Genomic DNA, 26,432 nt, shown 5'->3' on the forward strand with positions numbered 1-26,432 from the left:
CCCGAAATCTGGAATGTCGGTCTGTTGCCACAGTAACGGAACTGTATACAGACTTTTTGAGGCTGCCATTGGTTAACTGCGCTGCCTATCAAATCCCTGAACAGTTATGTGGATAAATTGAAAAAAAGTTAGCTTGAGGTTCCACAAATAAAAAAGTATCGCCTGTCACAAATTCAACAGGTGGAAAACTTAGATTTCACAATTTTAACAATGACAGTACCAGCGACAATAAACACATTAGACCAGGCATTGGTTAGATAACACCAACGTGACATAGGCAAAAGATATCAAGGAATGGGGACAGCTGGCAGGAATAAGAGTTGTACAAAGCTGTAACTTGGAGAAGATGGGGTCTTTTCATGTTTTGTCAAAGATGTTTGGTGAAGCAAGGCAGCTAGCAACAGACGAAAACTTACTTTTCTGCATCCGGTGATGATGTCGGTCGTGCCGTGTCCATAGTTTTGTAGCCAAGGTTAGTAAGGTAAACTCAGAGGCGATGGGTAAACAAAAGAAAAGGCTGCTTGCTGCACCATCTGGCGAAGTAGCCTTAAGAGGACGACTGGAGGAGAGGGAGGGAGGTGTTCAGAATCAGAGCTGCACTGGAGAGGAAGCGTCTCTGTTTAGAGGTAAATCAATTAGCAAGTCTATTAGACACTGGTTACTACAGCCAGCGAGGTACATTTTGGATTTAAAACTACATTCTGGATGACTGTATAAATAACAATGTATAAAAACAACACTAAATACAAAACTCGTAGCTCTATAATGTTCAAGTAATAAAATAACAAACTTGAGCACAAACTGATTTACTTTTGGTTTCTAATCGCTTATGACATATAGTGGTCATGATTTTAGCTCAAGTGCCATATGGCTTAAACTTTGTAATCCAATTAATACATTTAATCACTTAAATGGGAGGGATTTGGGTAAACCAAGACGATTTCTAATACTTATTTAAAGACCAGAAGGTCTATTTAAAGTATATAAATCAAGAAAGAAGCAAGGAAACATCTTTAAATAATTTATTAATTTCTACAAGACCATAAGCAGTGTTTAATCTTTGCAAAAATGTACATTAAAATGAAATACACAATCTCTTGTTCTATTTTTACAGGCAACTGTAACAAAAACGTGAGATTCCAGAACAAAAACAGACAATCCAGTCTGTGCTGCTTTTACAGCAGAGATGAGATGACTGTAGTGTTCCACATGTCTAGTGCAAACCAAGTCCAACCTTCAGAAAAGAGCAAAATAATCCAGATCCTAATTGCAGAGGTGTTGTAGTATTGATCAAATGAACTATTTTCATTTTTAACAAGTGGACCGACAGATGTTATGTTGGAGCAAGAGAGGTAAAGCCTTTAAGACGTTATGAAATACATTTGAGGAAAATGTTCACTGACCCTTCCTGCACCACCTCAGATTTATCGTAATAGCATTATGCTCCACAGGGGTCTTCAGTCTGCCTTTGTCTAAAATCAGAACAAATTACTCAACACTGACAGTTTTACACAACCCATTAGGTTGTATTAATCTGCTTACAGTGCCTTATTCAAGCTGCGTATTTCCAGGTGTATATAGATTTTACTGTACAAACAGATGTTAAAAGTCAAACATTGCATATTAAAGTTTGAAACACCAACATGGAAACCTTCAGGTTTAAGTGCTAAATATATGTAATACTCTCAGCACATAGACAATTATTGATGGAATATTTACCAATACTAAATCCAGACAAAATATTTAAAGCTCAACAACAGAAGAGTCACATGGTACCCCTACGCTACACTGTCCTCGGTCTGATTTGTCAAAGCTGCTGTTGGTCGAGAAGGCTCCTTTTGGATTTAGTTGCAACAGTCATAGCAACCGTACCCATGGAAATCTAGTCATAAGGAAAATGCGTGAGAATAGCAGTAATGCTAAGCATGCGTCAAGCTTTCAATGTACAAGACATACATTTTTAGTCTTTTGCTAAGGCAAGTGTATGTACAGTGACACAGCACAGATCTTGTCTGGGCTACAGGTCAAGTCACTGTTAAAACGCATTGCTTTTTGCTTTCTGTGAACTTCTAAGAAGTGGTGTGTTGTACAACAGGAATATGGCATTGCATTGTCATAAAGTTAAGATCTTTCTTCACACATCATCATGCACCAAGGCTTTCATATACTTTACAAATCTTTTTACACAACACTCCATATAGATTACTGTAAATAAGTCACATACATCCTGAGAAGTACAGAAATAGCCATTTATAATGAGTTGTGTTAATCCACTTTGCAAGGGTTGAACTGCTAAAATGTATACATAGAGAAAACATACTTTAAAACATACCTCTCTGTACATAATCTTGTCATTTATAACTGTGGTGACTTCTCCCCACCACTTCATTAATATAATTTTGCATAAATTATCTGACAATAACAAAATATAAAAATGGTTTGAAATATAGCCCAGCATTTTTAACCCAGTGTAACTGAATATTTTTGTGGATTTCTATGAAGCTTTGTCAAAGTGCAGGGTTAAGACACAATAAAGGTGCTGATGCTTGTATTGTGAAATAGTCTGGAGTCACTGATGTTAGGGGGGCAGAAACATCCCCTTAAGCTGAGGCATTTTCAGAATTTTTGGGACCTTTTGCTTCAACTGACTAGTGAAATAGTGAAATAAACACGGCTACAGTAGATCACATTTACATACACATTCTGATCCATCTTCAAGCACAAGTGAGGTGCAAATGAGTTGTTGTTTTTTTTTCTTTCATTTTTACCCTCCAGCTCTCAGAGGGATGTGTCTTGATGGATGGACTGCAGACAGCCCAGCAGTTGGTGGTAGGGGCTGCCCGGGGAGGCCACAGTCTCAAACACAGACTGGAAAGCCCGGCGGTCCAGTTCTTCATCGATTTGGTGCCGATAGAAATCCATGGCAACGAGACAGAAAAGATTCACATCCACCACCTCACTGGAGCCCATTCTGCTGATCACATGGGGCAGACTGGTGAAGGAAACAGTGTCAAGGAAAGCAATGTAAAAATATTTTTATAAATTATGATAATGATAATTTAATTATATTATTTTAATCACTACTCTACAGACTCTAAAACATATAACAGAAATTATAACAAAGACGGCATTATTAAAACTCTTTCTGAAGTGTACTTTAAATAATCACTTAATTCTTTGATGTCTAAGGATACAGAGCAGAGATCCACTGTGAGGTGGAAGCAGAGACAAAGAAACAGGAGAGGCTCCACATGGCCATAGCCACTGGCGTCCTCTGAGTGAAGTTGGACAAGGACAGAAGCACCCAGTCTCGCACCATGGAGGACTGTCCTGTGGCATGGAGTGTCTGGAAAACCTACAACAGCAGGAAAAATTAACACTATTATACATATATCTGCTCCAAAGAATAAAAAAAAAATATACGCCATTATTGTACACTTTATTTAATGTAAACCGTAATACTGGTATGAAACTCTTTATTAATAGAAAAGGGTACTGACTTTAACTGTACAAAACTGCTGCAATAAGAAGCCCGGCCTCAGTGCCTCTTCATACCATAACAGGATAATTCAAAAACGTCTGACTCTGTGTTATACATGTTTGGTTAAAAAGCTCTCAGCTATTTTTGAACATTAAAGTAAATGAAAATCTACTAAGTAAGTGTTGGTAGGTAGGTGAAAACAGACATTTTCGAAGCACTCAAGCCTCAAATGTAGGACAAAAATGTAACAGAAATATAACTGAATGAGTTAATGAAGAGAGAACACTGTTATAACATTGTTAAAAGCTCATAAAAATTAGATTTTCCATAATATAGCTCCATAACATGCAGTTCTTTTGCCTTTAATCAAAAGCATTTTACCAGTCAATATGATCCATAAAGTATAAACACCATAAACACAATTTAAGTCATCCATTCAACTAATCTTACAAAGTGGCATGAAGTGAACTCTTGAGTGGAGGAAAGTTAGAAATAATCCTGTACTGACCTTGTAGACTACAGTGGCCATGAATTGTGGGTAGGGCTGCTGATTGGACAGGAACTCGCCGATGACCTTATTCATGACATCCTGTGGTGGAAAGAAATCATCCAGAAACTGGGGCAAAATCCTAGACACTACCCTGGCCTCACTGGGTAAACCCTTCCGGATTCTGCAAAGAGGAAATTCAACTGTTGAAAATTGGGGTACAACATAGTCCTGAGTTGAGCTGAGGCAATTGCAGAATCTCAGTTAAAATGTAATCCTGTCTAACTGTCAATGAAATGGTTGGGTGATTTTAATCAAGAGTTCCACAGTCAATCCTGCGTTGACTGACCCAGGATGTGGGTTCAAGCAGATTTCAGACTTTGGTGAAAGAAACTGAATCAGTGCCATTTAACAAAAAACTGTGCAAATCTGTCTTGTTTATGTTAAAAAAAAAAAAAAAAACATACCGGAAGCCTCGTTTTAATTGAAAATTGAGATTGAGAAAAAAAAGTGTAAAAAGTCATATCACCCAACCCTACTCATGAGTCAAACTAAATAAGATGACCAATTTGGTTTCTTAAAACAGAGTGTGTTCAATAATTGTAGAAGGATGTTTATACCTGTCAAAGAGGACAGAGACTCTCTCCATAGCCACAATGATGGACTCGCTGTCTGGAGCCTGCGGGTCAGAGTGGGCGGGGCGAGCGGCAGGACTGGCCTTCTCCTTCCCTGAAGAGAAACCAACATGACCTGCCGTGACGCCCACCGCCTTCACTACGGCAGAGTCAACCTGACCTCTAACCCCTGTGACCTCTGAACCCGACGCAAGCACCGCTGAGAGGACGACCAGTGGAACACACATTAGAGTTTGAACAAAAAGCTGATCAAATTATTAGAAATTTGGTCAAAACAGAATGTAGATATTTAGGAAATTCTGGAAAATTTTCTATAAATGGTTTGTAGGGACAGTACATTGGCATTGCTTCCAATTAGTAAGGAGCGGGGCAAAGATCTTCAAGTTAAATACAGGACAATACCTCAAAATTACTACAATTAACTAACTCCAAAAGAAAAAGGCAACATGCTTTAGACACTACAGTTAGTAAGGGTCATTGTAGGGGGTTAGAGGTTAGGTTTCTATGTCCAAACCTATGTCTTATACACGTAACATGCAGGATGCATAATTTGTAGCAAAAAGAAAAGAAATGCAAACACTAAGTAAATTAGTAATTAATGCCTCTATATACTAAAATATGAGCAGGAAAGCTGATGCTTCTGAAAAAGGCATAATGTCTTATTCTTGAAAGAGTACTGCATTTTGTACAGTAAGATGGGAAGTAGCAAATTTCACTTAGATATTAGACCTGTCCTAATTTTTCTAGTAAAAGCACCCATTGATAGACACTCAGGTTTTTACAGGTTACTTGAGGGGACAACAACTATGTTTCTCTATGGGTTGGGTTTTCTACCACAGAATGCAAAGGTCATTGGATAAGTTCACATGCAGAGTTCTGTAAGTGCGCAACTGAGCTATCCAAATACGGTGCTCTCTAGTAAAGTTAGAATCTTCCTTACCTGTGTACATGCAGGTGAGCATGAGGCCAAGTGCCGCCATGGCTCTGTGAGGCGAAGGCATGTTCACTCGGTCTACACTGAGTTTGACCAGAGACTCAGCATCCACGCGAGATAACTGCTCAGACAGTAGGAGGCGCTCAAGGCCACGGAGCACACAGTGGTAGATAACAGAAGGAGTACAATCCTCACTGGCCAAGACCATAACACCACACAGCTGAAACAAGGAGGCAATGAGCACAAAGGGAAAGAGCCAGTAACAGCTGGGTGCCAGACAACATCACATTTTATAAGCCTATAATATTAAATAGGAACAGTGGGCAGGTAAAATGTATAAAGCTGTCCAAATTTTGGGTTAGGCATAGTGAGATCATAGACCTACTCACCTACTACTTTATGACATGATTCTTATGTGGGTTTTTTTTGGTTATATGATAATACAGTAAATCAGTATACCCTCCTGACCCCAATCTGCACCTAAGACACCATTACAATCTAGAAACAATTGCTCACATAATTACAACATTCGTAACACTTTTTAACTGTAACTTTACCTGTATTACTCCCGCCATGAACTCCGAGCCTACATCCAGAGGGTAATTCTCCATCATGTAGAAGGCCACTGCACACATGACCAACACATGCTGCTGGTTGTGCAAGTGTACGCAACTGTAGGGCACAAATATAAACAATTACTGAGACTCAAGACACTGTCATTTCATCCAGAGTAAAATAACAACAAGGCTGCAGTATAAGGGTAAATTCTGGTTTCAGTATTTAAGTCTATTATGCAAGTGCAAGTGAGGTCAATATTATTCCCACATTATACTTACTGTGCAATAGCCCTGAGATTGGACAACAGGTACTCAGAGACTGTGGGGATGAGCTGTTTGGCAGTATCATCGAGCAGGTCACACTCCAGCACATACAAAACCCCATGAAGAGCCCCCATTCGACTGGGCAGGTGAGTGCTACGAAGTGTCGCCTCCAGCAAGCGGCACACTGGCTCTGCTATGACTTTATCCTGGAAATGTACACGGTCTTTTAAATGACTCATATTATGTGTTATTTGTTTTGCCACTGACCTTTATAAATACTTTTGAAAGCATTACTTTAGATTTGTTATTTAATATTTAAGCACTTAAAAAACAACTATGAATATAAAACAGATCATGTTTAATCAAATGTGGTCCCAGTCCCCATACTAAGGTTTGGTGTATGCATGTGACATCTACTGGCAACAGAGGGAATTACCATGAAAAAAACAAAAGCTAGTCATTTAAGCTAATTTAAACATACAGCTGTAAAGATGCAGAAATGTTCAAAACAAGTCTGGCGATTACCTATGAAGAAACCTCTTATCTACATGTGACGTAATAATCTGAGGAAAACTGTAACTGAGTAAAACTGAATGAAGCCAAATACAAGTTTACGTATGTTTTTGGTGGTATTTGGTGTTATTGTTATTATTATTATACCATTTTACATTTTATTTAATCACTATTTAACCAATAATTCTCATTTATAAAGATCAAATTGTAAAAAGCTCAAACAAGCAATTTTAAAATACTGGTTTTAATGTGGTCCTTACCATGCCCAATACAGCAGCTGCTTTGCAGATAGCAGGAACCAAGTATTGGTTGAGGATCTCATCTTCTGGTGGGTGGAGCTTCTGTAGTTCCATTAGAGTTGAGAACATCATGTCGAATTGATTTCTCTCCGTAAAAAGATCTGATACTGCCAGAAGCTACAATAAACAAAATGCAGTATGGTAATGTAAGAAATGTTCAGAAACATTAAAACATATCTATCTCCATGGAGAAAAACATAAGGCGTTACGAGACCAAGTTACAGTTAATTTACCTTAATTTAATTGAATAAATGTAAGATATGTATGAATATTCCACAGTAAGGCATTAAACATAATATCTCCATGGATATATAGTCAGAAAAGTGATAGCAACTTTAAATAAGTATAGCGAGAATATCAATCTTACATTTAAGAAGTATTGATTGTAGTGGAGGACTCACCGATCGGACTACTTCACTAATTAGTATGGTAGGGATCCTTCTGTTGTTGGGTGAGCCTGGGATGAGCCACTGACTATAAAGCTCAAGCAGAAACTGGGAACAGGAATGGATGTCCACGCCAGCTCTGTGCTTCCTAAAATTGCAACACAAATTACACACTGTACTTGCCGTGCCATCTATTTCAGAGTGTACCCTGTTTGTTACCTGGAATTGATGGGAGACAGCGGTGGGGACGTGGGAGCTGGAGTGTCAGGCTCATCTTCTTCATCTTCTCCCCACTCCTCTTCTCTGAGCGGGGTGATATTGTTGCCAAGCCAAACTGAATGGATTGAGACCTGAAAAAAGGTAAAAAGAGGTTTAACAAAAAGCCTATTTAACGATTTACAAACAAATGCATGTTACTTCTAACCTGTCCTAATTTGTAGTCCATGTTTCCCATTTCCCGCTCTGTGTTGATCTGCAGCAACAGTTTTTCATGGCTAATTAGAGTCCCTGCTACACAAAAAGAGGAATTATGAATACACTTCTTCAAATAGGAGAATAAATTTGGTGCATACAGTTAGTTACCTGTTGAGGCAGCAGAGAGTGAGGGCACAGGGTCCCATGCGTGGTAAGGGTGATGTGTGTGAACATTGTCCCTCTTCGACACAAGAGCCTGAATCTCCCTCTCCACTTCTCCTCTGATCACTGCAAGCTTTCTCCCAAATCTTTGAATAAAAATGTAAAAAAAACAAAAATGTAAACAGCATGGATTGTTAAAATTTGATGATAAATTTGAAAATATACCGTGTCTCTAAGGCCTTGAGGCTCTTGTTGCGCGGCTGTTGTTCCAGACAGCTCACCGCAGGGTTTCCAGCTGTAGGCAGGGTCATAGCACTCAGCACCAGGCTGGTGATGGCCTGAACAGCCAACACATTCAACTGGGTACGCTCCAAGTCCTCCTAAACAGGAAATGCAGGGACCAAATAACAATTTAATTAATACCTTATTAATGTCCTATTTATGGCAATGACATGTACAGCCAAATCCATTATTCTGCTTTAGGATTAGCTGTTTTAGAACTGTTGTCATGGCAAAGCAGTTCTTATAGAGGACGTGTCATTTACAACACACATTACCTCTTGTTGTGTCTCCTCCTCCTGGTCCATAGTGATGGGTTGAGTGACCAGCACCCCCAGCAGAGTGGCCCATGTCTCTTCAAATTGGGTCCGACTGCTCCAACCTAAACATGACATTTTTATGACATACATAATACGCCATAATAATAAAGGACATACATGTATTAGATGGACTTCTGTTCATACCCAGTGTGTTGATGCGGTAGAGAAACTCTCTGAAGACATCCTTCTCCTGCAGGAAATCCACTGGAATCTCTGGTAAGCTTGTGCCAAACTCTCCACCCCGCTGAGGGGACCAGCCCAATTTCCAAACCTAGAAAAGACCATCACCATCATTTAATATAGTTTAATATTACATGATAGTTCATAGTTCTCTTACGGACCAGTGGAGGAACTCTGGTGTAACTGTTAACCAAAGGCAGTCGAGATAGACTGATCACAATGTTGCGCAGAGTTGGAGTAAGAAAGATTGGAATTGCACTGTTTCTATGGTGGCCCAATGTAAGGACACTCCGGAGACCTTCGACCAGTTCTCCCATTATCTCACATGATTGCCATTCACGCAGGTCTACAACAATAGCAGTGCATTATTAACCTGCAGGATCTGAGATACATGAACAGCTGAATAAACACCACATTCCCTGAATTGGCACTTACGGTTTGCATGAGGGGAGTCTACTTCATCTCCATCCTCTTCCACCTTGGGTCTTTTCTCAGAATACAAAAGCTGGTCACCAGGTTTCACTGCCACTAAACACACAAGCAAATCTTAACTCAGTAATAGTAGTATAGCAAGAACACCAAACTGTAATTTAATGATGACTACCCCCCTTTTACCTGCAACAATGATGAGGCGCAGACAGTGAATAAGAGAGCAGGTATGTGTGGTGTACTCTGATGTAGAAAGCTTGTTCCAAACACATGGCTGTTGTAATGCTAGACATAGACAGGCCAGAGCCCACTGGAGGTCCACACTGAGAGGCAGCTGGTCCTGTAGCAGACGCCAAACTATCACCTGACGAAGAAAACACAAGGTCATTTTAACAACAGGTGAACCCATATCGCTTAAAATTACTTTATCAGTCCATCAGTTGTTTTAGCTTTTCTGTTAGGAAAAAGATTATTTCACAACTAATTCTTCCCATTTTAGATTACTGTGATATCATTTATCAAAATACTAAAACTTCTATTCTCCAACCACTCAACATTATCTATAACAGTCTGTGCAGATTCATTCTCCGCTGTCCCTTTAGAACTCACCACTATACAATGTATCACCAACTGTCCTGGCTTAATCTGTCCTCCTGACGTCAACTTCACTGGTTATTTATTTTTAAATGTATTAATCTCAGTTATCCTGAATAGTTATAGTTTACGTCATGCAGATCAGATATTTTTTGTTGTCCCAAGAGTCAAAAAACAAATTGGAAAATACTCATTTAAATATAAAGCTGCTTCTGATTGGAACAATCTTCCCTCATCGATTCGTGCTTTAACTTCTGTCCCTTTATTTAAAAATGCTCTGGTTCAACATTTACATAACCCATGTAATTGTTTTTGATTATTTTGTTGAATTTTGTTGTTTATCTTGTTGTATCCTGTGATTATCTTTGAACTCTGTTTATTATTATTATTGTTATTAATATTATAATTTATTATTATTATTATTATTTTTATTTATTTATTTTTCTTTCAAATTTGTTTTATTATGTGTGAAACAGTCAAGCGTGAGTGAGCGTGACTGTGTGTGTGTGTGTTTGTGGTTGTGTTGATTTTGTTGTTTTGATGCTTATTTGAATTTATGTATCCTACTGTCTGCCCTACTGTATCTGTCTTTTGTTGTTGTATTTATGAGGACCCCCTCGAAAACGAGATGGTGACACATCTCAAGGGGCTTATCCTCCAAACAAATAAATTCAAATTCAAATTCCATTGTACAAATCTGTACAAACATTGCAACTACCTCTGTTGCAGTACAGGTAAAAGCAGTGATGAGATGCTCCTTTTCCACAGAAATGTGAAGGGAGGAAGGCAGCTGACTGACATTCAACATGTACTGTGAGAGAGCTCTGCACAGCGACAAAACCTTTGGGAAGAAGCCAGGCTCATCTGGAAAAAAGTTTATTAATTTTAAGATGTGTTATGGGTGCAAAAGACTTCTCATTTTCCAGATAATTTCCATGTTCCTTACCAAACATAGTGGCTAGAGATTCCCAGTAGGGCGGAGGCTGAGAGGGAGGCAGGAAAGACTGGTGCGGAGAAGGAAGTGACCGCGTGACCTCAGCAAGTTGATCAAAGGTAACCTGCAATGCCGTCTCTAGCAGAAGTGTCCCTTGACCTCGTGTTAACCGGTGAATTCCCAAACTTATACTTGGACATAACAGACTGAGATTGAATTCCTACAAGAAAGATATCAACAATCGTCAGATAAGCATTTATTAGGGACTTAAATAATGTTACGGGATTACCTTGCAGGTCATTACGTTCAAGAGATCTGGTGGAGGTAGTTTAGTAAGAAGTTCTGTTGTCTCCAGCAAAGACACATCTCCACAGAGACAACACTGTGAATTCACCAAGGCTACATACCATTCCTAATAAAGCACATAGGGTTTATATATTTGCTCACAATATTAAATAGAGCCTAATTTTTATGATTATTTTACCAAAAGCTTACATATATACAATATAGCTTACCTTATCTGCTATTACTAATTCTGGTGAAGGTGGAGGATCCCCATCTAAGGGGTGTGACGTCACAGGTGGGACTGGGCTGTTGCTGTCGGTAACAGTGGCCCTAAACCTGTCCAGCAGAGAGTAGAACCTCTGATGCCTGAAATGGAAAGAAGAGGGTGGATCAAAGTTTCTGCTACCCAAAGAGACAGCACACAGTAACCACATAGTATCCAAGTGGCATCTTTACCTCTGAGCAAGCCCACTGCTTTGAAGATACTCCTGAATCCTATTGAGCTCTTCCACAGGGAGCTGAGCTATGCTGTTCTGCAGGGTTAAACAGATGATGAATTAAATACAAATTTAGAACCCAAACCTTTCAGTAGTGCTTCTGCTGCGTACTTGTAGTGTTTCAGCGAGCAGCATCTCAACCCTGCGACAGGCCAGGGTGTCCACCATACGGGCCAGCACTCGATATGGAGTACTGAGCAGCTTGTCCACATACAGCATCAGCAGAGATCCAGATTGACTCAAGTGGATCCCCTCCAAACACTGCAGAGTTTTCTTCAACATGGTGGGCTAAAAGAAATTACCCAGAGAGTGAATTAAAAATTGTAATTAATTGAAGTAATATCAAATAAAACTTTCCCTCTTCGTAATCTTACAGTAGAGAGATTGTCACAGCGTGACTGGATGGCCTGAATAAAGAGGCCACTGGCAGCAGAATTACGATGAACAGCACTGATAAAATCTTGCACTGGAGGCTCATGAGAAAGGCTGATCAGGTCTCGCACATGATTAACAATCAGCCAGGTCAGGTGCTCTGAGTCATGGAGGTTTTGACACTGAAAGGAAGAAATATAAATGGAAACATAGACTTAAAAGAACTACAAGGCAAAATCAATTAACAATATTATCCTTACCACATAATCACAGAACAAGATGAGGGTTCCCCTTCGTACAATCTCTCTGTTGACCATAGCCAACCTTGATTCAGGCTTGTCCTCTTCACCTTCACCTGAGCTGCGAGGACTCAGCAGCTTTGTGCAGGATAGACTCTGTCTCCTACAAAAGGAAAAACAAAAGGAAAATCAAATTAGATCAAACCACACAATTTTACAGGTGTGAATATGATAAGCAGGAGTGCAATATTAAAGAGGCAACCCATGTTATGATTGTTTTCCCTTCACATTTACCCACTCGGAGTTATTTAGAGCCATACATGTTTATTCTTCTGCATTCAAAACAGTTTCCTCTAACCCCCATAATTGTCCACTGCTCTTTAACTACTTCGTCTCAAATTCTTTTTACTTAATATTATTTATTTTTCACATGATATGTGAACAAATGTTGATACACCAAGGGTGGCATTATATAGTCACTTCGGCACAAATTAAAAAATGAGTGAAATGTGTTTCTTTTTGCCGTTTCAGATCAATATCCACAGGTGTCATAGATTAGAGCTATATAAAATACAAAAGCATAATATGCATTTTTCATTACTGGGTTATTTCTTACTTGGGTGTCTGGTGCACCTCTGACCACCAGGTGTAGTTTGTGTAATCGATGATGAGCAGAACCTGGCACCATAGCAGCACGAGGGAGGGGTGGGTCGTGATGAGGCTTTGGACCATGCTGTTCAGTCCCTCCAGCTGGTAAAACTCACAGCTTTCAGACTGTGTACCTCCGCTCTCACCCTTCAAGAGCCGACTGGCTGCAGCTGTGATCCTCCGAAACATCCCTTAAAACGTAAAATAAAGATTAATCATTACAATTTGAAAAGATAAGATAAAAGGTGTCCATTTCAATGTAGACTCACCGCTTTTAAATATATGTATAAGGCACATTAGGAGTGTGCCCAGCTGCTGGCAATAGAAGGTGTGCTGCTGCTCAGTAATGTCCACTTTGATCTGACGGGTTGAAATGTCATCGAGTAAAACTCCAGCCAACTGCAACAGAAACCTATATACACAATTGTAAAATAATGTCAATATCAACTTTATTTAGGGTCAATAAAGTTCGCAGCGCTCAGGTCATGTCAAAAATAACCAATAAAATCATGTACAGTCAATCCGTAAAAAACAAAACCTGTAACACAAAAATCCAGTAGTGCTATTTTAAAAAGCTTTACAAACCTGGCAAAGGTTTCTTCTGGGAGAGTTTTTTGAGTGTCACCATTAGGTTCCTGGGTGGCAGGTGTTTCAGATGGTGGGTCATTTGTGGAGGTACTTTGCTGATGCAGGCGAGTGATGGTTTGGCAGGACAGGAGATGAGGGGATAGGGAGAGTTCATGGACTCGGGACAGTACAATGTCTTCTGTGGACTGAGATACTAGTACCCTCAGCACAGCCAGGATACCAGACACCCACAACTGGACTGTGGCTACTGAAGTCTGCAGAGGCACAAAAGGTCATATTTAAAGTGGCACTAAATACTTTGTTTTGATAGCATTATCTACTGTTTGCTGGGCTTTTTTTTGACAATTTTAGCACAAACTAGGTACATTTGTAGCTTTGCGGTCAAAAATATATAAAAATCTGTGTCCTGGCTCCAGTGGACACTTCAGTTTAAGTGCTTGGTGACATCACATAAGACTCCCCTGATTATAGCCAGATGTTTCTGATTGCAAACACCTGGCTGCAGGGGTGAAGTTTGAAGTATGAAGAGATTTTGAAACCCAGTTAAGTAAATAGTAGCTGTATTGTAAAATTCTTACCATTGTAACCGGAGTGGTAAACATACTCTTCAACAGCATGTCCACTGGTCTCAGAGAAGAGGGAGCAACTGACTCAAAGAGAGTATTCAGAACACCCAGTGCCTCTGGGGAGTCCAAATGCATCTGTACAATCACAACGCAACAGTCTTGGTAACAAATAGAATATGTCAAATGAGAGGATTCATTGTCATTTATAACACCACCTGCTGCTTTGCGATCATCGGAAGAATGACATCTGCAATCTGCCGTGACAGTCTTTTCCACTTATCCTCATTTTCTTTGTGACATTGTTGGAGCACAAGGATAAACATCTCCAACACCTAAATTGTAAATGTATAAGATAAGAAAATATTAAATAATGGGTACCATAACACTTTATAATAACTACATTTTAATCACCCTTAATGAAACATGAGCAATAATAAGGAAATGGTTAAAACTTAAGTCAGCTTAGTACAACTACCACAAATTAATGAACACCCTAACCCCAATAATGTAGTTACTAAGCCCAAATCATTCTAAATAAGAGCATATTCATTAAGCCTATTTAAGGTTAACAAAAAGTATCAAACAATATAAACAAAATACACTAAGAAACTTGTGATATTGTACCTGGTGGTATTGAATGAGCCTGAGCAGCATGGACACAACCACTTCCTTCTGAATATCAAGCTCTTTTCCTGCATCAGCTTTATTGGAGCCTCTCAAAACAAAAAGGTCATGGACGATGGGCTGCAATGCAGGGATAGCTGTAGAGAGACAGTAAAGTAAGTCAAATTTGCAACGTTTTGTTCATGTTGATTTTGTGATTGATCTCACCATGGGTCACAGCTTTTCTCCCACTAGCCATAATCCCATCACACAATTGGATAATTTTAGGGATGCTGATGATCTGCTTGGAGTGGTATCGCTCATACGACAGAAGTACAAGAAAGAAAAATATATTTGGGATGATGGCCTCTGAATCCCTATGAGGAATATAAGAATGCTCAGTACAAAATTGCTAAGTGGAAGTCAGTGCCAATGCTGTATACTAAAAAGCACAACTACCTAAACTGTCCAACTTCAATGTACTCAAACTGTTTCAGGACAAATCCAATAAACACCTGAAACAAAAAAACAAGTTCACACTGTTGAGCCAGTAAACATCAGACATTCTCGCAATGCACATTTCTAAAAAATGTACACGCGAAAGCCAAGAAGATAAACAGAAGCACTATGTCATACTTGATCTGAATCCAGGAGGCAGTAGTTGACTCGGAGTTGTACCAGTTGGGCGAGCAGGTCCAGCACCTGTCTCTGCAGTGAGACAGAGGTGCTTGTGGTGTACTGCTTTAAAGCTTTAATCACCAGTGGCTCAAACAGCCGAATGTGATTGTGAATGGCACTCTGAAAGAAAAGTATAATTGTACCGTAACTGTAAAATCGAATTTGTTTAAATAAATGTAAATAGAATAAGTACATTTTCATTCATTAAGCTTCTTATTGGGTTTGTATAACTCACCTTGTCTCCTCTATGGCGTGTTGCATTAGCTATGTTGGACTTGAGCTGATTTGATGCCTTTTGCATGACATCAAACCATCTAAAACAAGGGATAACATTTTCAGTATGGTGTTCATTTAAAACATACAGCCACCTGTGAAATGTAAAAAAATATGTACCCAGATGTGTCCTGCTCCGTCTCAGCCTGCACCATGTTGCGTAGGCTAGCATCAGCCAGTGCCTGGGTGAAGTGCGTATAGGGGGCCATGAAGCAGTAATGGTAGAGGCCAGGCCGAAGGCTGGAAGACCCCAAACGGAGAGCTTTCCCTTGAGTCCGACTGGGTCCACTCAGAACGCCCTCATATTGAGAGGCCAGGTTGGTGCCAAAAAGAGTTTTCAGCAACTAAAATGAACATGCACATCTTACAAGCACATTAAAGCATTAGAATAAAATATGTATGGAACCATCGCACAGGGAAGCCAATGACTTTACAGTCCCTGTCGGCAGGAACCAGCCTCAGTCTGTGTGGTGTCAAGACCGTTACAGCACACTGCTCTGTGCTGAAACCATGAACGACTGCCACACAAAAAATAATGCACTATACTCATAGAATCACTAACCTGCTGTACACAAACAGTGGACATGGTTGGTTCTCTGGAGAAGCAGGATTTCAGGTAGCCCAAAATTTCCTCAACACACTGATCAGAACCACAGAAGGTTTATGTTATCATCGGCAAAGCAGAATAACCATTTTGATTAATCATTTTAATTGCATACCTTGCCAATATCATGCAGAGTTGCCAGTTCTAATAGCTGTGACAAAACATCCAAGGTAGAGCGTAGAAAACAGCCAAACTTCTCCTGGTTACTGTGTAGATCAAGTGTAACCTAACCAAATCCCCATATAGAACATTAGTACTAAATAGGCAGTTTCATGGTAATAACATTTTAAAGTAAAATTACTATTTAACCTTGTAATTTGTGTATGTGGCTTTCAGGACATCATAGAGCTTGAGGTAGGTTGGCAGATGGTAGAAATTACCAAGAGTTGTAGATTTACTGACTGCTGTTGATCCAGTGTTATCTGGTGGTCGTCCTACTCATTTGAATGACACACTTTATTTTACACTCAAGTTTATTTGGTCCAGTGTTAGGGTGGCTTTGATTGTATACCTGTGCTGGTTTCAGTGCTTTTCTTTGGGCTCATGGGTGCCACGCTAGGATCAGATACGTCCTTCTCTTTTCCCTTCCTGCGAATGGGACTCAAGGATGGGGTGTTTGTTAATGATGGAAGGGTGGCCTAAAAAGAAATTTGTGAATTTATCATTAATTCATGCAAATTGGAAACATCAGAACAATACGAATTACCTTTACTGCTGGACCAGGTGGAGTGTCATCTAGCACATGTGCGCAGATGTTGAGTAGTTTCAGTAAATGAGAGAACAGTTGTTCCACCATAACCACAAGAGGGCGCTCTGATAGCGCAGCCCAGGGTTCCTCCATCTTATTAGGCCCAGCACTAACATTTGAATTACCTCCTTCCTCCTCACCTGACCAGGGGTTACGCATACATTTAGGTGACACAGCTGGGGGTATAAACATGAGACAATAGGGTTATTTATGTATTAGTCATTATCTACAAATCCCAAAGTGCTTCCATTACTCACCAGCAAGCAAATTGCCAGCAAGTAAAAGTGCATCTTGGTGTGCAGAGAGATCCAAAGGAAACCAGGCCGAGGAGAGCAAGGACAGCACCATGCTAGCCACTCCCATGACCAAAGTTTTCTTTTCTGTGTCTGGTGCAGATGATGATGCGGGCGTATGGCTGGAGTGTGAAAAACTGCAATGACAAAAAGTTTTATTATTATGACAAGAAAAAAATAAAATAATTTTTTTATCATGCAAGGTTTGGACTAACCTATGGGCCCGGCCCCTGCTGCGGTTTAGACTGGCCCGAGAAGCAAGACTGGATCCAGCGCTCACATAACCACAGTGCCAGCCTGTGCTCCAGTTACACACAGGATAGGCTGAAGCCATAAGGCATAAAGCCTCACAACAGCCAAACTACAAAGGAAAGCAGAATGTGTTCAGACATAGTGGAGAAAACATCAAATCAAATGTGTCAAAACATTGTAGAAACAGGACAAAATCTTACTGTAAGGGCTCTAGAGGTAGACGTGGTAAATGCGTGTGACACTGCAGTGATGACTCTGGACAAGTTGTTCTCCAGGGTGATGTCAGGAACTGTATTAGACAGATTATAGCCCCTGTATGTCCTGGCAGAACAAAAAGCGATAAGATACAACTAAACTTAAAATAGTGACTGAAGGCTTCTTTGTAGAGAATATTTATGGATTTGTGTTATAACAACTTGATATAATAATGCCAGTGCCTTTATTTAAAAAAAAAAAAAAAAAAGAAAACAGTTGTATGTGGTTACCTTGTGATTGTGCTGACGGTAAGTTGGGAGGGAGGCTGTGTTTCATGCATTAACAGTTGTAAATACACTGAACTCTGGTCTCGGGCAACAGCAACAACTGGATCAGCCTGACCCTGGTCACAGTCATAAAACAATCGGGCAACAAGCCTAAAAACAAGCAAAACGTGTCAATATGGTATACACTCAGAAAAGAAGGTACGCATAATAGAAAGTACCTGCTAACAATTGAAGCTGCAACATGCCGCACTCTGGGGTCATCATCTCCCAAAAGACAGATGACCACATCATGTAGGACCCTCTCCTGCAACACCAATCTCTGTAATGAAGAATTGTGAGGTTTTGTATGCGTTTCAAATGTATGCGAATGTGTATGCAAAAATCAACAGTAATCAACTGTAAGATGCAAAAATTACCCCAGTGTAGTGATGATTTCCTTTATGCAAAGCTTCAGTTCTCATCTCTAAGAAGTTAATTATTCTAACAAACACAACATTTTTTTATATTGCTCATATGTGTTGTTACATGATCTATAGTTCATTAGATTTACCTGAAATCAATATCAGCCATTGTCTCCAATAACTCAGTTCGAACAAGCCAATAAGAAGAGTCCTTGAGACACAGCAGGTCAATCAGCAGCTGAAGTCCGAGCTCACTCAGGGTACTCTTACAAATGGTCATTACACAGTGCTGCAACAAACACACAAATTAAATACACAAGTACAAGCCACACAACATTTGCACCTAAACATACTTACTCGCACTGCAGAACAAGCCATCTTACAGGTGACAGACGATTCATCCTTTAATGTTTTTTGGATCAAAGGTACCATGTCCACCAGGGACAGACGGTTACCTATGGAAGAGCAAAAAAGAAGTATTGGAATAAAAACAATGCTTTTATAATAAGAATCTGACAAATAAACAAACCTGTTACACTTTGTACACTGGCCAGCCAGCTGTGTATGTTATAACGGGTTTTGGTGAGAGCTGTGTGGATAATGGCTCCACAAAGGATTGCAGTGGCCCCTCGGATTTGAGGGTCCCCATGGTCGATGAGGCAAAGCACATCACTGATGTACTGTTGCTCTGTCAGGGCAAAAATAAGTTATGATAAAATGTCCCCCTGATGTCTAACCTATCAGTCTTTAGGGAAATTTTGAGTTCACTTGTGATTTCTACAAGACCAGAGTCAACAGAGGTGGATTAAATGTGAGATTAAATTATTAAATGTGAGATAAGCATAGCATGGTATTAAGTTCTCCAAATATACAAAACATTGTTTCATATTCAACAATACTTGTTATGTAGGCTGTACGGGGGGATGTTTATACTATTGTACCTCTAAATAATACTGCACCTCTACCTTCTATTGGGATGCCGTCCAGCGGTTCCAAGTAGAGGGAGTTGAAGAAAGCGGCAGGATGTAGAGCAGCAGCCGCCCCCACACAGCTGATAGCCAGGGCTTTCACACTCACTCGTACCTCTTTGTCAGGTATAAGGCCTGTGAAAATGAAGCAGCCATTATAATTCTTTCTTCAAATAAATTGCAACAAATTGTACAAATACAAATGCATCTGCTGGTCTTTGTATTCTTGAGTCTAGTAAATATGCAAATGCAATCATTACCTTTCTTTTGTCCATTTAACAAGAAGGAAGCTGCAAGAAGCCTAACACAGTGAACTACAGGTTCCTTATCTTGATCTGTATAATGTCCGATTTGACCCTTTATCCGAGATGGCTGGAAATAGTACATTAAAGTAGACTTATCACTTTATTTTGACTTCTTCATTTTTTTATGTTTATGTGTACAAATTATTTCTCTTTACCTTGTTGTCAGGCTCAGGTTCAGTTAGTTCCTCTTTTGGTAAAAAGCGCTCCACGCTACTGTCTGAACCCTGACGGTTGTGACCACGACCTTCAAAAAGGTGAGGCTTACTCAGAGCTGCAACACAGAGCACATTACCCATAGTTTAAATCACACAGGGGTGTAAATATTTCATTATTCGTCTGCTTCAGATGTTTCCCAGAAACATACCCAAAGCTGACTGCAGAAAGGGCTCCTGCTGCTGCTCTTCCTGGGAGACTGTGGCTGCTCCTTCTTCCTCTTCGTCCTGTAGAGTTCCTATTTGCATCCCAGAGTACTGGCTCTCACTGCCATCCAACACCTTAAGCACACATACAAGCAAGCAAAATAAAGGCATCAAATACTGGAATCTGTCTGATTACACTATTAAAGATATATTTTCTAACTCTGAGACCAAACATGGCTGTGGTACACACAAGAACGGGACATTTTTTTTAAAACATGCTTGGATTTAAATGACTGAGATCAAGCCAACAGTTTTGCCAAAATCTGAATATTTTAAAACCAGAAGAAGATTAAGCTTTTGATGACAACCAAATTACATCTCAAATCGGAAATTTGTCCATCTGCTCTGTCTGGTTTCAACTGGAGCAAAAGCCTGCCAAATCTAAAACAGAGACCATGTATGGAAGATAAAATTCTAAATTTCATGAAACAAATTAAGTCAAGAACTCAAATTTAAGTCAAAATTCAGTGTGAAATTTAGCAGCGAAAACTTTTGCAGTAAGGACACAAGATAACAAAGCATATCCAATCAATCCTGTGATTTAGTGATCTGACCCAGTAGCAACCAGGAGGTGCTGCAGGGAACCGATTTAATTGTTCAAAATTAGCCTATTCAAAACATCAGCTCTTTGATTCCTTAACCCTAAGCCACACCCACAGAAGAGAGGCCAATAGGAAATAACCGCCTCTATCCTCCTCAGTCAGACATGATTGATACTCATGCCTTGCCTTGCATCTTTGCTGCATATTTTTCTAATGCAAATTTTCCACTCTGAATTTTGAAAGTTGAATTTTAGGGCTTGAATGTGATAAAAAAAAATTCACCTTTTAAATTTTCATTTTGAATTTTTAAACATATTAAAAATGCATACTTAAAATGTAGTAACTTCAATGAATTAAACTTGTTTCTTTAGAGTTAAAACATTCAAAATGATAAATTCAACAGCATTTAAAATTCAACATGTGATGAAACAAATTACCTTCCATACCATGCTTTCAGGCTTTTACAGAAATCGAATCAAATGATTTCCAAATAGGATATTAAAAAACATGTTGCTTTAACATGGAGGTAAACTTTAGAACACAGGATGCAAAGTTCAAGGCACAGCTGTAAGCAGGGTAAAATTAGGGAATGAATTTGAGAAACAGGCAATGGGAAAAGAATGGAGAGGTCAACAGGCAAGCAAGCCCCTCTCACGCCAGATAATGTCCAACTGCAGCTGACCTTGTCACTAGTGCTAGAGGAGGATGTGGCATAGAAGGAGGAAGAGGACGAGATAGAGAAAGAAGACGATGTGGAGGATGTGGAGGATGTGGTGTAGACAGAAGAGTCGCTGTCAGCAGCATCAGGACCCTCTGTGGAGGTCGGAGAGGGGGGGCATGGCTCAATCACCTGCGGCAATGGAGTGCGCGACTGCGGTCCAAGTGAGGACAGGGTAAGAAAAGTGGGCAAGACCATAGACGTAGAATTGTTAGAATGGACAGCATTGCAGATTCGTTAAGAATGTCTTGAAAAACAATATATTTGAGCTACAATTGTGGATTCATAAAGGCAGAATGGGGAACACCAATTTATTAATGAAATAAAATGTATGTTTTAATGTCCATTCTACAAATCCTAATTCTATTATTCCACTTCTGTAATTCTATTATTATTACTGGAAAGTAATGATTTTTCATTGCAAGACAAGCAAACTGCATTTATGTAGGTAGATATTTTAGACCCACCAGTTCTGCTACATCTGAGGGAGTGACCGCCGAGTCGGGCCCCTCTGTGGTCGTTTGGGACGAGTCACTGGGAGGAAGCGATTGATCGTTGGTGCCTAAAAGCGCTCCTCCATTCCCTAATGGCCCCTCTGGTGTGACATTCTCAGGGGTGGTGTAATCTGCAGTCTCTGGAGTGATGTTGGCTCCACCACTAGAGCTTCTGCTGAGCATTTCCTCCTCATTGTCATTGGGAGATTCAGGGGTCCCACCGCTGCCACCCTGTTCTGAGGACGCACTGAGGTCCACAGAGTCACCGGGCTGGAGGGTGTGCTGCGAGGAGCGGGGCTGTTCTGTGATGATGTCCACTTGGCCTGTAGAAGAGCCATCAGCAGCTGAAGCTGGGACAGAGTGGATTTTCATGTTAAAACTTCCAAGAAAAGATGTATAGATAGACCATCATGGAAACCTTGGATGAATTGAGTTGTGGGTGTATCTTACTTGAAAAGTTGCCGGTGGTGACGTCATTTTTCTCAGCTTCATCCTCTAACCCATCCTCTTCTCCAGAGATCATTTTTCCTGAAGGCAGAGAATTTTCCAGGTTAAAGAGATAATAGAAGTCATCAACTTATTTGAATGGTCATAAAGGAACTATTTACACAAAGCTTTTCAACCTTTATATCAAGGACCCATTCTCTCATCCATGCGCACATTCGACCAGTGTACACATTGTTGACAAGGTGGGTTAAGTGTCTTGCCAAAGGACACAACAACAGAATGCACTGGTGGAACTCAGGAGCCTCCAACCTCCAATACACTAGTGCTGCCCATACATGATGTACATTTAAATAGTTATTTGGATATGATTTAGAAAGAAATAGTATAAAATTATTTTAAAGTGTTGCCATCTCACACCAGCAAAAGCATCACTACTGAGAAAATGGTGAACTAAACAGATAAATAGACCATTCACCTTTTTGTTTTCTGAGGAGGAGGGGACTGTTGGAAGACCCTCCCCCAGCTGAAACACCAGGGAACAGGAGGCAGAAAGAGAAAGTAATAAGAAAAGAAGCACGTCCAAAACAGACTCATTAGGATCAAGTTAGTCAGAAAAGGCACAAACAAAAACTGGACAGCAAGAATGTTGGAACTTGGAAATGTTACAGAAAAAAAATGTACAGAAAAAAAAGTAAAAATGTTTAATTAAAAACAACTGAAAGTGAGTAATTACCAATGAGTTCGAGAATGCTGCCAGATCGTGCACGGCTATCAGTGTCCTGGCGAAACACAGTGGCGTGGGGTATGCTGCCTGCGGTGATGAGCATGTGCAAAAGCTCTGGGGGTGGAGTCCGCAAGGTCTGCTGCAGGAGCTCCAAAGCTGCTGTGACCACATTGTGATCCCAGTGTTGAGTGTAGTGTAAGGTAAGTTCATACACCTATGGATATGAGTAGAGATATAATCGGCATATTGTGATCAAATCAAAATTGTTTCTTGACATATCACTTCTTTCACCACTGGTAAGTTTAGTTACAGTCATGAAAGCTCATCAAGCATCAATAGCACCTATAGTGCAAAAACTAAAATGTCCTCTACCTGTAACAGTTGTTCAGGTGTTGGCTGCACATCTGCCTCTTTCTTTGTGACTCCAAAACTTCCCTTGATGCTGGATGTATTCACTTGCTGAAGGAGGAGGGGTATCAAGTAACGGAGAGTTAACAGGACACCCAGAATGAGATGAGTCGGGTGCTCTTCGTCCACAGGAACCACAAGACCTGAGGGTGCAATTTTCAAATGTAATTTCCAGCATACACACAACACATGTATCTAAACTGTTGCAGTAAAACCTACCCAGCAGCACATTTAGGAGCCAGGTGTTGAAATAGGTAGTACGTCTGGAGTGTTGGCAGACAGTGACTGCTGAGCTCGCTGCTGTCCTTCGAATGGTAGGCGAGTTTGACTTAAGGTTTGCCACAAATGACTTGAGCAACACCTGTCAAAAGCAAAATATATTTACTATGGACCACGTGTCTACTTTGTCCACAAATGCTTCTGGTTGCTCTTTAGATAAATTAGAGAGAGCAGCAAATGTTTAATTCTCAACTAATTTACCTTTATTTCACTATCATTAGCAAAATGTCCCAAGGCCAGCATGATCTTGGGCATTGCTGAAGCCAGTGTCTCTTGAACGGTTTCTTCTTGGCGCTTGGTAATTCTCGTGAGGCACGGCAGCAGGTTGACTAGATAAGGTCTGAAAAGAGTAGATATAAGTATGTCTGGTATGTAATAATAATATATATTGTGTCACTGAAATGTAAACAAGAAGATGGGCATATATAAAATCAACATAACATCACACTTTGTTTAAATGATTTTCAAGATACTGCAGTGTATACCTGCACTTCTGTGGTCTAATGAGGTGGGCCAGCTCAGCAAACCTCCACAATGCTGCCCTCAGGCTCCGAGAGGCACCATTCTGATGACCAACAGAAAAACAGCACTTAAACATGTACCATGGCATTTGGCCACAACAGAGACGGATCAGTCTAGTAGTATATGGAGTACCTTTTTGATTTCTTTATAAAGCTCCAGTTGCAATCTGGGCAAATTGGAGTCCATCAGTGCCTAATGATAAAGGATTAAACTAATGAATAAACATATATCTAGACATATTTATGAACAAAACAGGGCAGTTTAAAAGACAAACAACTCAAAAATCAATTATCTTACTTTGATAATTTTGTTTAGGCACTCATCAGCAACCATCCGCACATCAGATTCACAGTCATCGCTGCAGAGTAGAAACATCTCCATAGCAATCCCCAAAAGTTTCTGAAACTCTGGAGATGTTCTGCTTTTCAAAACAAAGGCAAAATGCATTCACTTTTAAAAAAAACTTTACAGTCTTTAAAAACAGTTTTCACTTTTAATATTTTGCGCAATTACATTGCTATTTCTTTACTTTAATTTAGGTTTCATAACAATCAGGCCATTATGATGAATTTATGGATTTCAGTTACTGCATTTCTGTTTTTTGAAGCACATTATCAATACCTACCTTAGTGACTGAGCCACTATGTTTTCACATATTGTCAAACAGTGTGTTACTCTGTCCTTCTTGGTAGTGGCCTGTTCCTTTTTCCTTAAAGGGAGAGATGGGAATGTTAAAGAACACATAGGTTGCAACTTGCATGTCTAGATAAATGTAATTAACAAAACAAGTGCATGTCATTTTAAAATACTCCCACACTGGTAAACTGAATGAAGCACATACTAAAGCGATACATGAATAGGAGGATTTTTTAAAAAAAGACTTTTGTCTGATACGTCAATTAGGCATTATTTATTACTACATAGTGTAACTTGAACAATTTATGATAGCAAACTATTACCTAGTGATCTGGAGTAAGAAATGTTAATATTCTCAGTAAACCATTTCCATTTGTGGCAACAGTTTAGAGTGCTCCCAAGTGTTTACTAATTGCAAGCACGTATATGCTAATGCTGTCTGCTAAATGGATTCTTGTTTTATTCAGTGCACAGTGGGAGGACTACTATCCGCTTGTACAGTATCTCATATAGCTTTTGTTTTAGCGTAATTAGCTTTAAGCTGTGCTTAATAAACACCTAGCGTCCCATTGAGGGGGCACAGAAGCAGCTAGCCCAAGCTAACACAAATTTTAAGCACTTACTGCCTCAGGACAAGCTCCTCTGCAGTCGGTGGTCCCTGTTGTTGCTGGAATGACTTCAGAGACTCAAAGGCCTTCATCAATTTCTCCATGGTAGCCATTTTATCAATCAAATGTTCGGCTGCTAGCTCAGCTAGCTAATATTTACAATGTGAGCTAGTTAGCACTGGGGAGCCCAGTTAGCATAGGGAGAGCAAACGGTGCGTAGTGCGCCGAGAGTGACAACACTGCTCGCGACAACTACCACCAGCTCTCCAGCGACCCTCTGTGCAAATTATATATTGTTGGTTCACAATATTACTGAACAGAATCTCTGATGATAAAAGACATCTTTGATGCGGCGTCGAGTTGCCCACAAGAAATCACACCAGGAAGTGGACTGTGACAGAAACGCAGGATGTCCATGGAAAAACAGGCACTGCAGATTTAGCCAATCTGCATCCAGGTTTAGTTTGATAGACAGATGAGTGAACCAATAGCTGACTTACATTTTCCATCGTTGTTTTCAGTGAGAGTCACGAGAACGCTAAATCCAGATTGTTGTGTTACCTGGAGGGGAATAGCCTACATATTGTACACACATATCATATTAATTTGTAATAATAACAATAATTTATATTTACTACATCTGAGAATTCAACAATAACCAAACTGCACATCTGTATGTAATCTGTTTTTAGATTAGATTAGATTATATAATTATAACCTTGTTCTGGGGATTACTTCCTTCTAATTAATGCATATTGGTTATCAGATGTATGATATGATTATCACAACAGGAGATGGTCCTGAGCCTGCGGAGGCAAGAGGTCACATTTTAGGATTCCATGCCCTTTGAGCCTTAAGGCCTAGGCAAAACATCTCTGTAAAACTGTAAATACATGCAATTGTGCCGTATTTCAGATGATCAATGCCTAAACCAGTTCACCCTTTCAGTAAATATTAAGTGAACT

The 26,432-nt window shown here is 39.9% G+C and overlaps 1 protein-coding gene and 1 non-coding gene across 11 annotated transcripts; both read right to left on the reverse strand.

The window, feature by feature from the left end:
- Window positions 1-1,008: 1,008 nt before the first annotated feature.
- htt (huntingtin) lies at window positions 1,009-25,869 on the reverse strand. Of its 10 annotated transcripts, none has more exons than XM_055157868.1 (66): window positions 25,483-25,869; window positions 24,849-24,932; window positions 24,521-24,641; window positions 24,356-24,415; window positions 24,187-24,266; window positions 23,903-24,041; window positions 23,642-23,783; window positions 23,387-23,565; window positions 23,024-23,228; window positions 22,294-22,371; window positions 21,817-22,193; window positions 20,035-20,164; window positions 19,826-19,941; window positions 19,626-19,737; window positions 19,363-19,500; window positions 18,927-19,085; window positions 18,755-18,852; window positions 18,547-18,686; window positions 18,413-18,476; window positions 18,215-18,315; window positions 18,000-18,146; window positions 17,715-17,835; window positions 17,478-17,623; window positions 17,227-17,399; window positions 16,928-17,145; window positions 16,733-16,859; window positions 16,531-16,655; window positions 16,337-16,447; window positions 16,180-16,257; window positions 15,738-15,961; window positions 15,580-15,658; window positions 15,303-15,464; window positions 15,126-15,181; window positions 14,895-15,043; window positions 14,688-14,824; window positions 14,279-14,395; window positions 14,076-14,198; window positions 13,495-13,751; window positions 13,179-13,321; window positions 12,878-13,100; window positions 12,283-12,424; window positions 12,025-12,204; window positions 11,762-11,938; window positions 11,610-11,686; window positions 11,384-11,519; window positions 11,158-11,280; window positions 10,881-11,088; window positions 10,653-10,798; window positions 9,527-9,704; window positions 9,347-9,439; window positions 9,073-9,257; window positions 8,876-9,002; window positions 8,690-8,793; window positions 8,358-8,512; window positions 8,139-8,278; window positions 7,981-8,063; window positions 7,776-7,906; window positions 7,572-7,704; window positions 7,132-7,287; window positions 6,374-6,564; window positions 6,095-6,209; window positions 5,544-5,757; window positions 4,589-4,697; window positions 3,990-4,152; window positions 3,195-3,355; window positions 1,009-2,992 (listed from the first exon to the last, which is right to left on the reverse strand). In XM_055157868.1, exons 1-66 carry the CDS (start codon window positions 25,578-25,580, stop codon window positions 2,779-2,781), a joined length of 9,378 nt encoding a protein of 3,125 aa, XP_055013843.1. In that variant the 5' UTR covers window positions 25,581-25,869; the 3' UTR covers window positions 1,009-2,778. The 10 variants fall into 10 exon arrangements, with proteins under 10 accessions (XP_055013843.1, XP_055013842.1, XP_055013841.1 ...); XM_055157867.1 differs by having other exon boundaries at window positions 4,589-4,802; XM_055157866.1 differs by having other exon boundaries at window positions 4,589-4,802; window positions 7,981-8,066.
- LOC129410492 (small Cajal body-specific RNA 14) lies at window positions 16,012-16,142 on the reverse strand. The gene has a single exon (XR_008632891.1). It is a non-coding gene; the product is annotated as a small Cajal body-specific RNA 14 (non-coding RNA).
- Window positions 25,870-26,432: the final 563 nt, after the last annotated feature.

The sequence above is a fragment of the Boleophthalmus pectinirostris genome, unplaced genomic scaffold, assembly GCF_026225935.1.
Source record: "Boleophthalmus pectinirostris isolate CB_2022bp ecotype Guang Dong unplaced genomic scaffold, ASM2622593v1 HiC_scaffold_22, whole genome shotgun sequence".
In the NCBI taxonomy this organism is placed as follows: domain Eukaryota; kingdom Metazoa; phylum Chordata; class Actinopteri; order Gobiiformes; family Gobiidae; genus Boleophthalmus; species Boleophthalmus pectinirostris.

What these genes read in the sequence shown, in the direction of transcription:
- htt (XM_055157859.1), bottom strand. Translation starts at nt 25,580, where the DNA reads ATGGCTACCATGGAGAAATTGATGAAGGCCTTTGAGTCTCTGAAGTCA. An exon ending in ACCGTCAGCACAATCACAAG is followed by an intron (nt 17,836 to 17,999) that starts GTAACCACATAC and finishes TTGTTCTGCCAG; the next exon opens with GACATACAGGGGCTATAATC. An exon ending in CACGCCATAGAGGAGACAAG is followed by an intron (nt 15,465 to 15,579) that starts GTGAGTTATACA and finishes CTTTTCTTTCAG; the next exon opens with AGTGCCATTCACAATCACAT.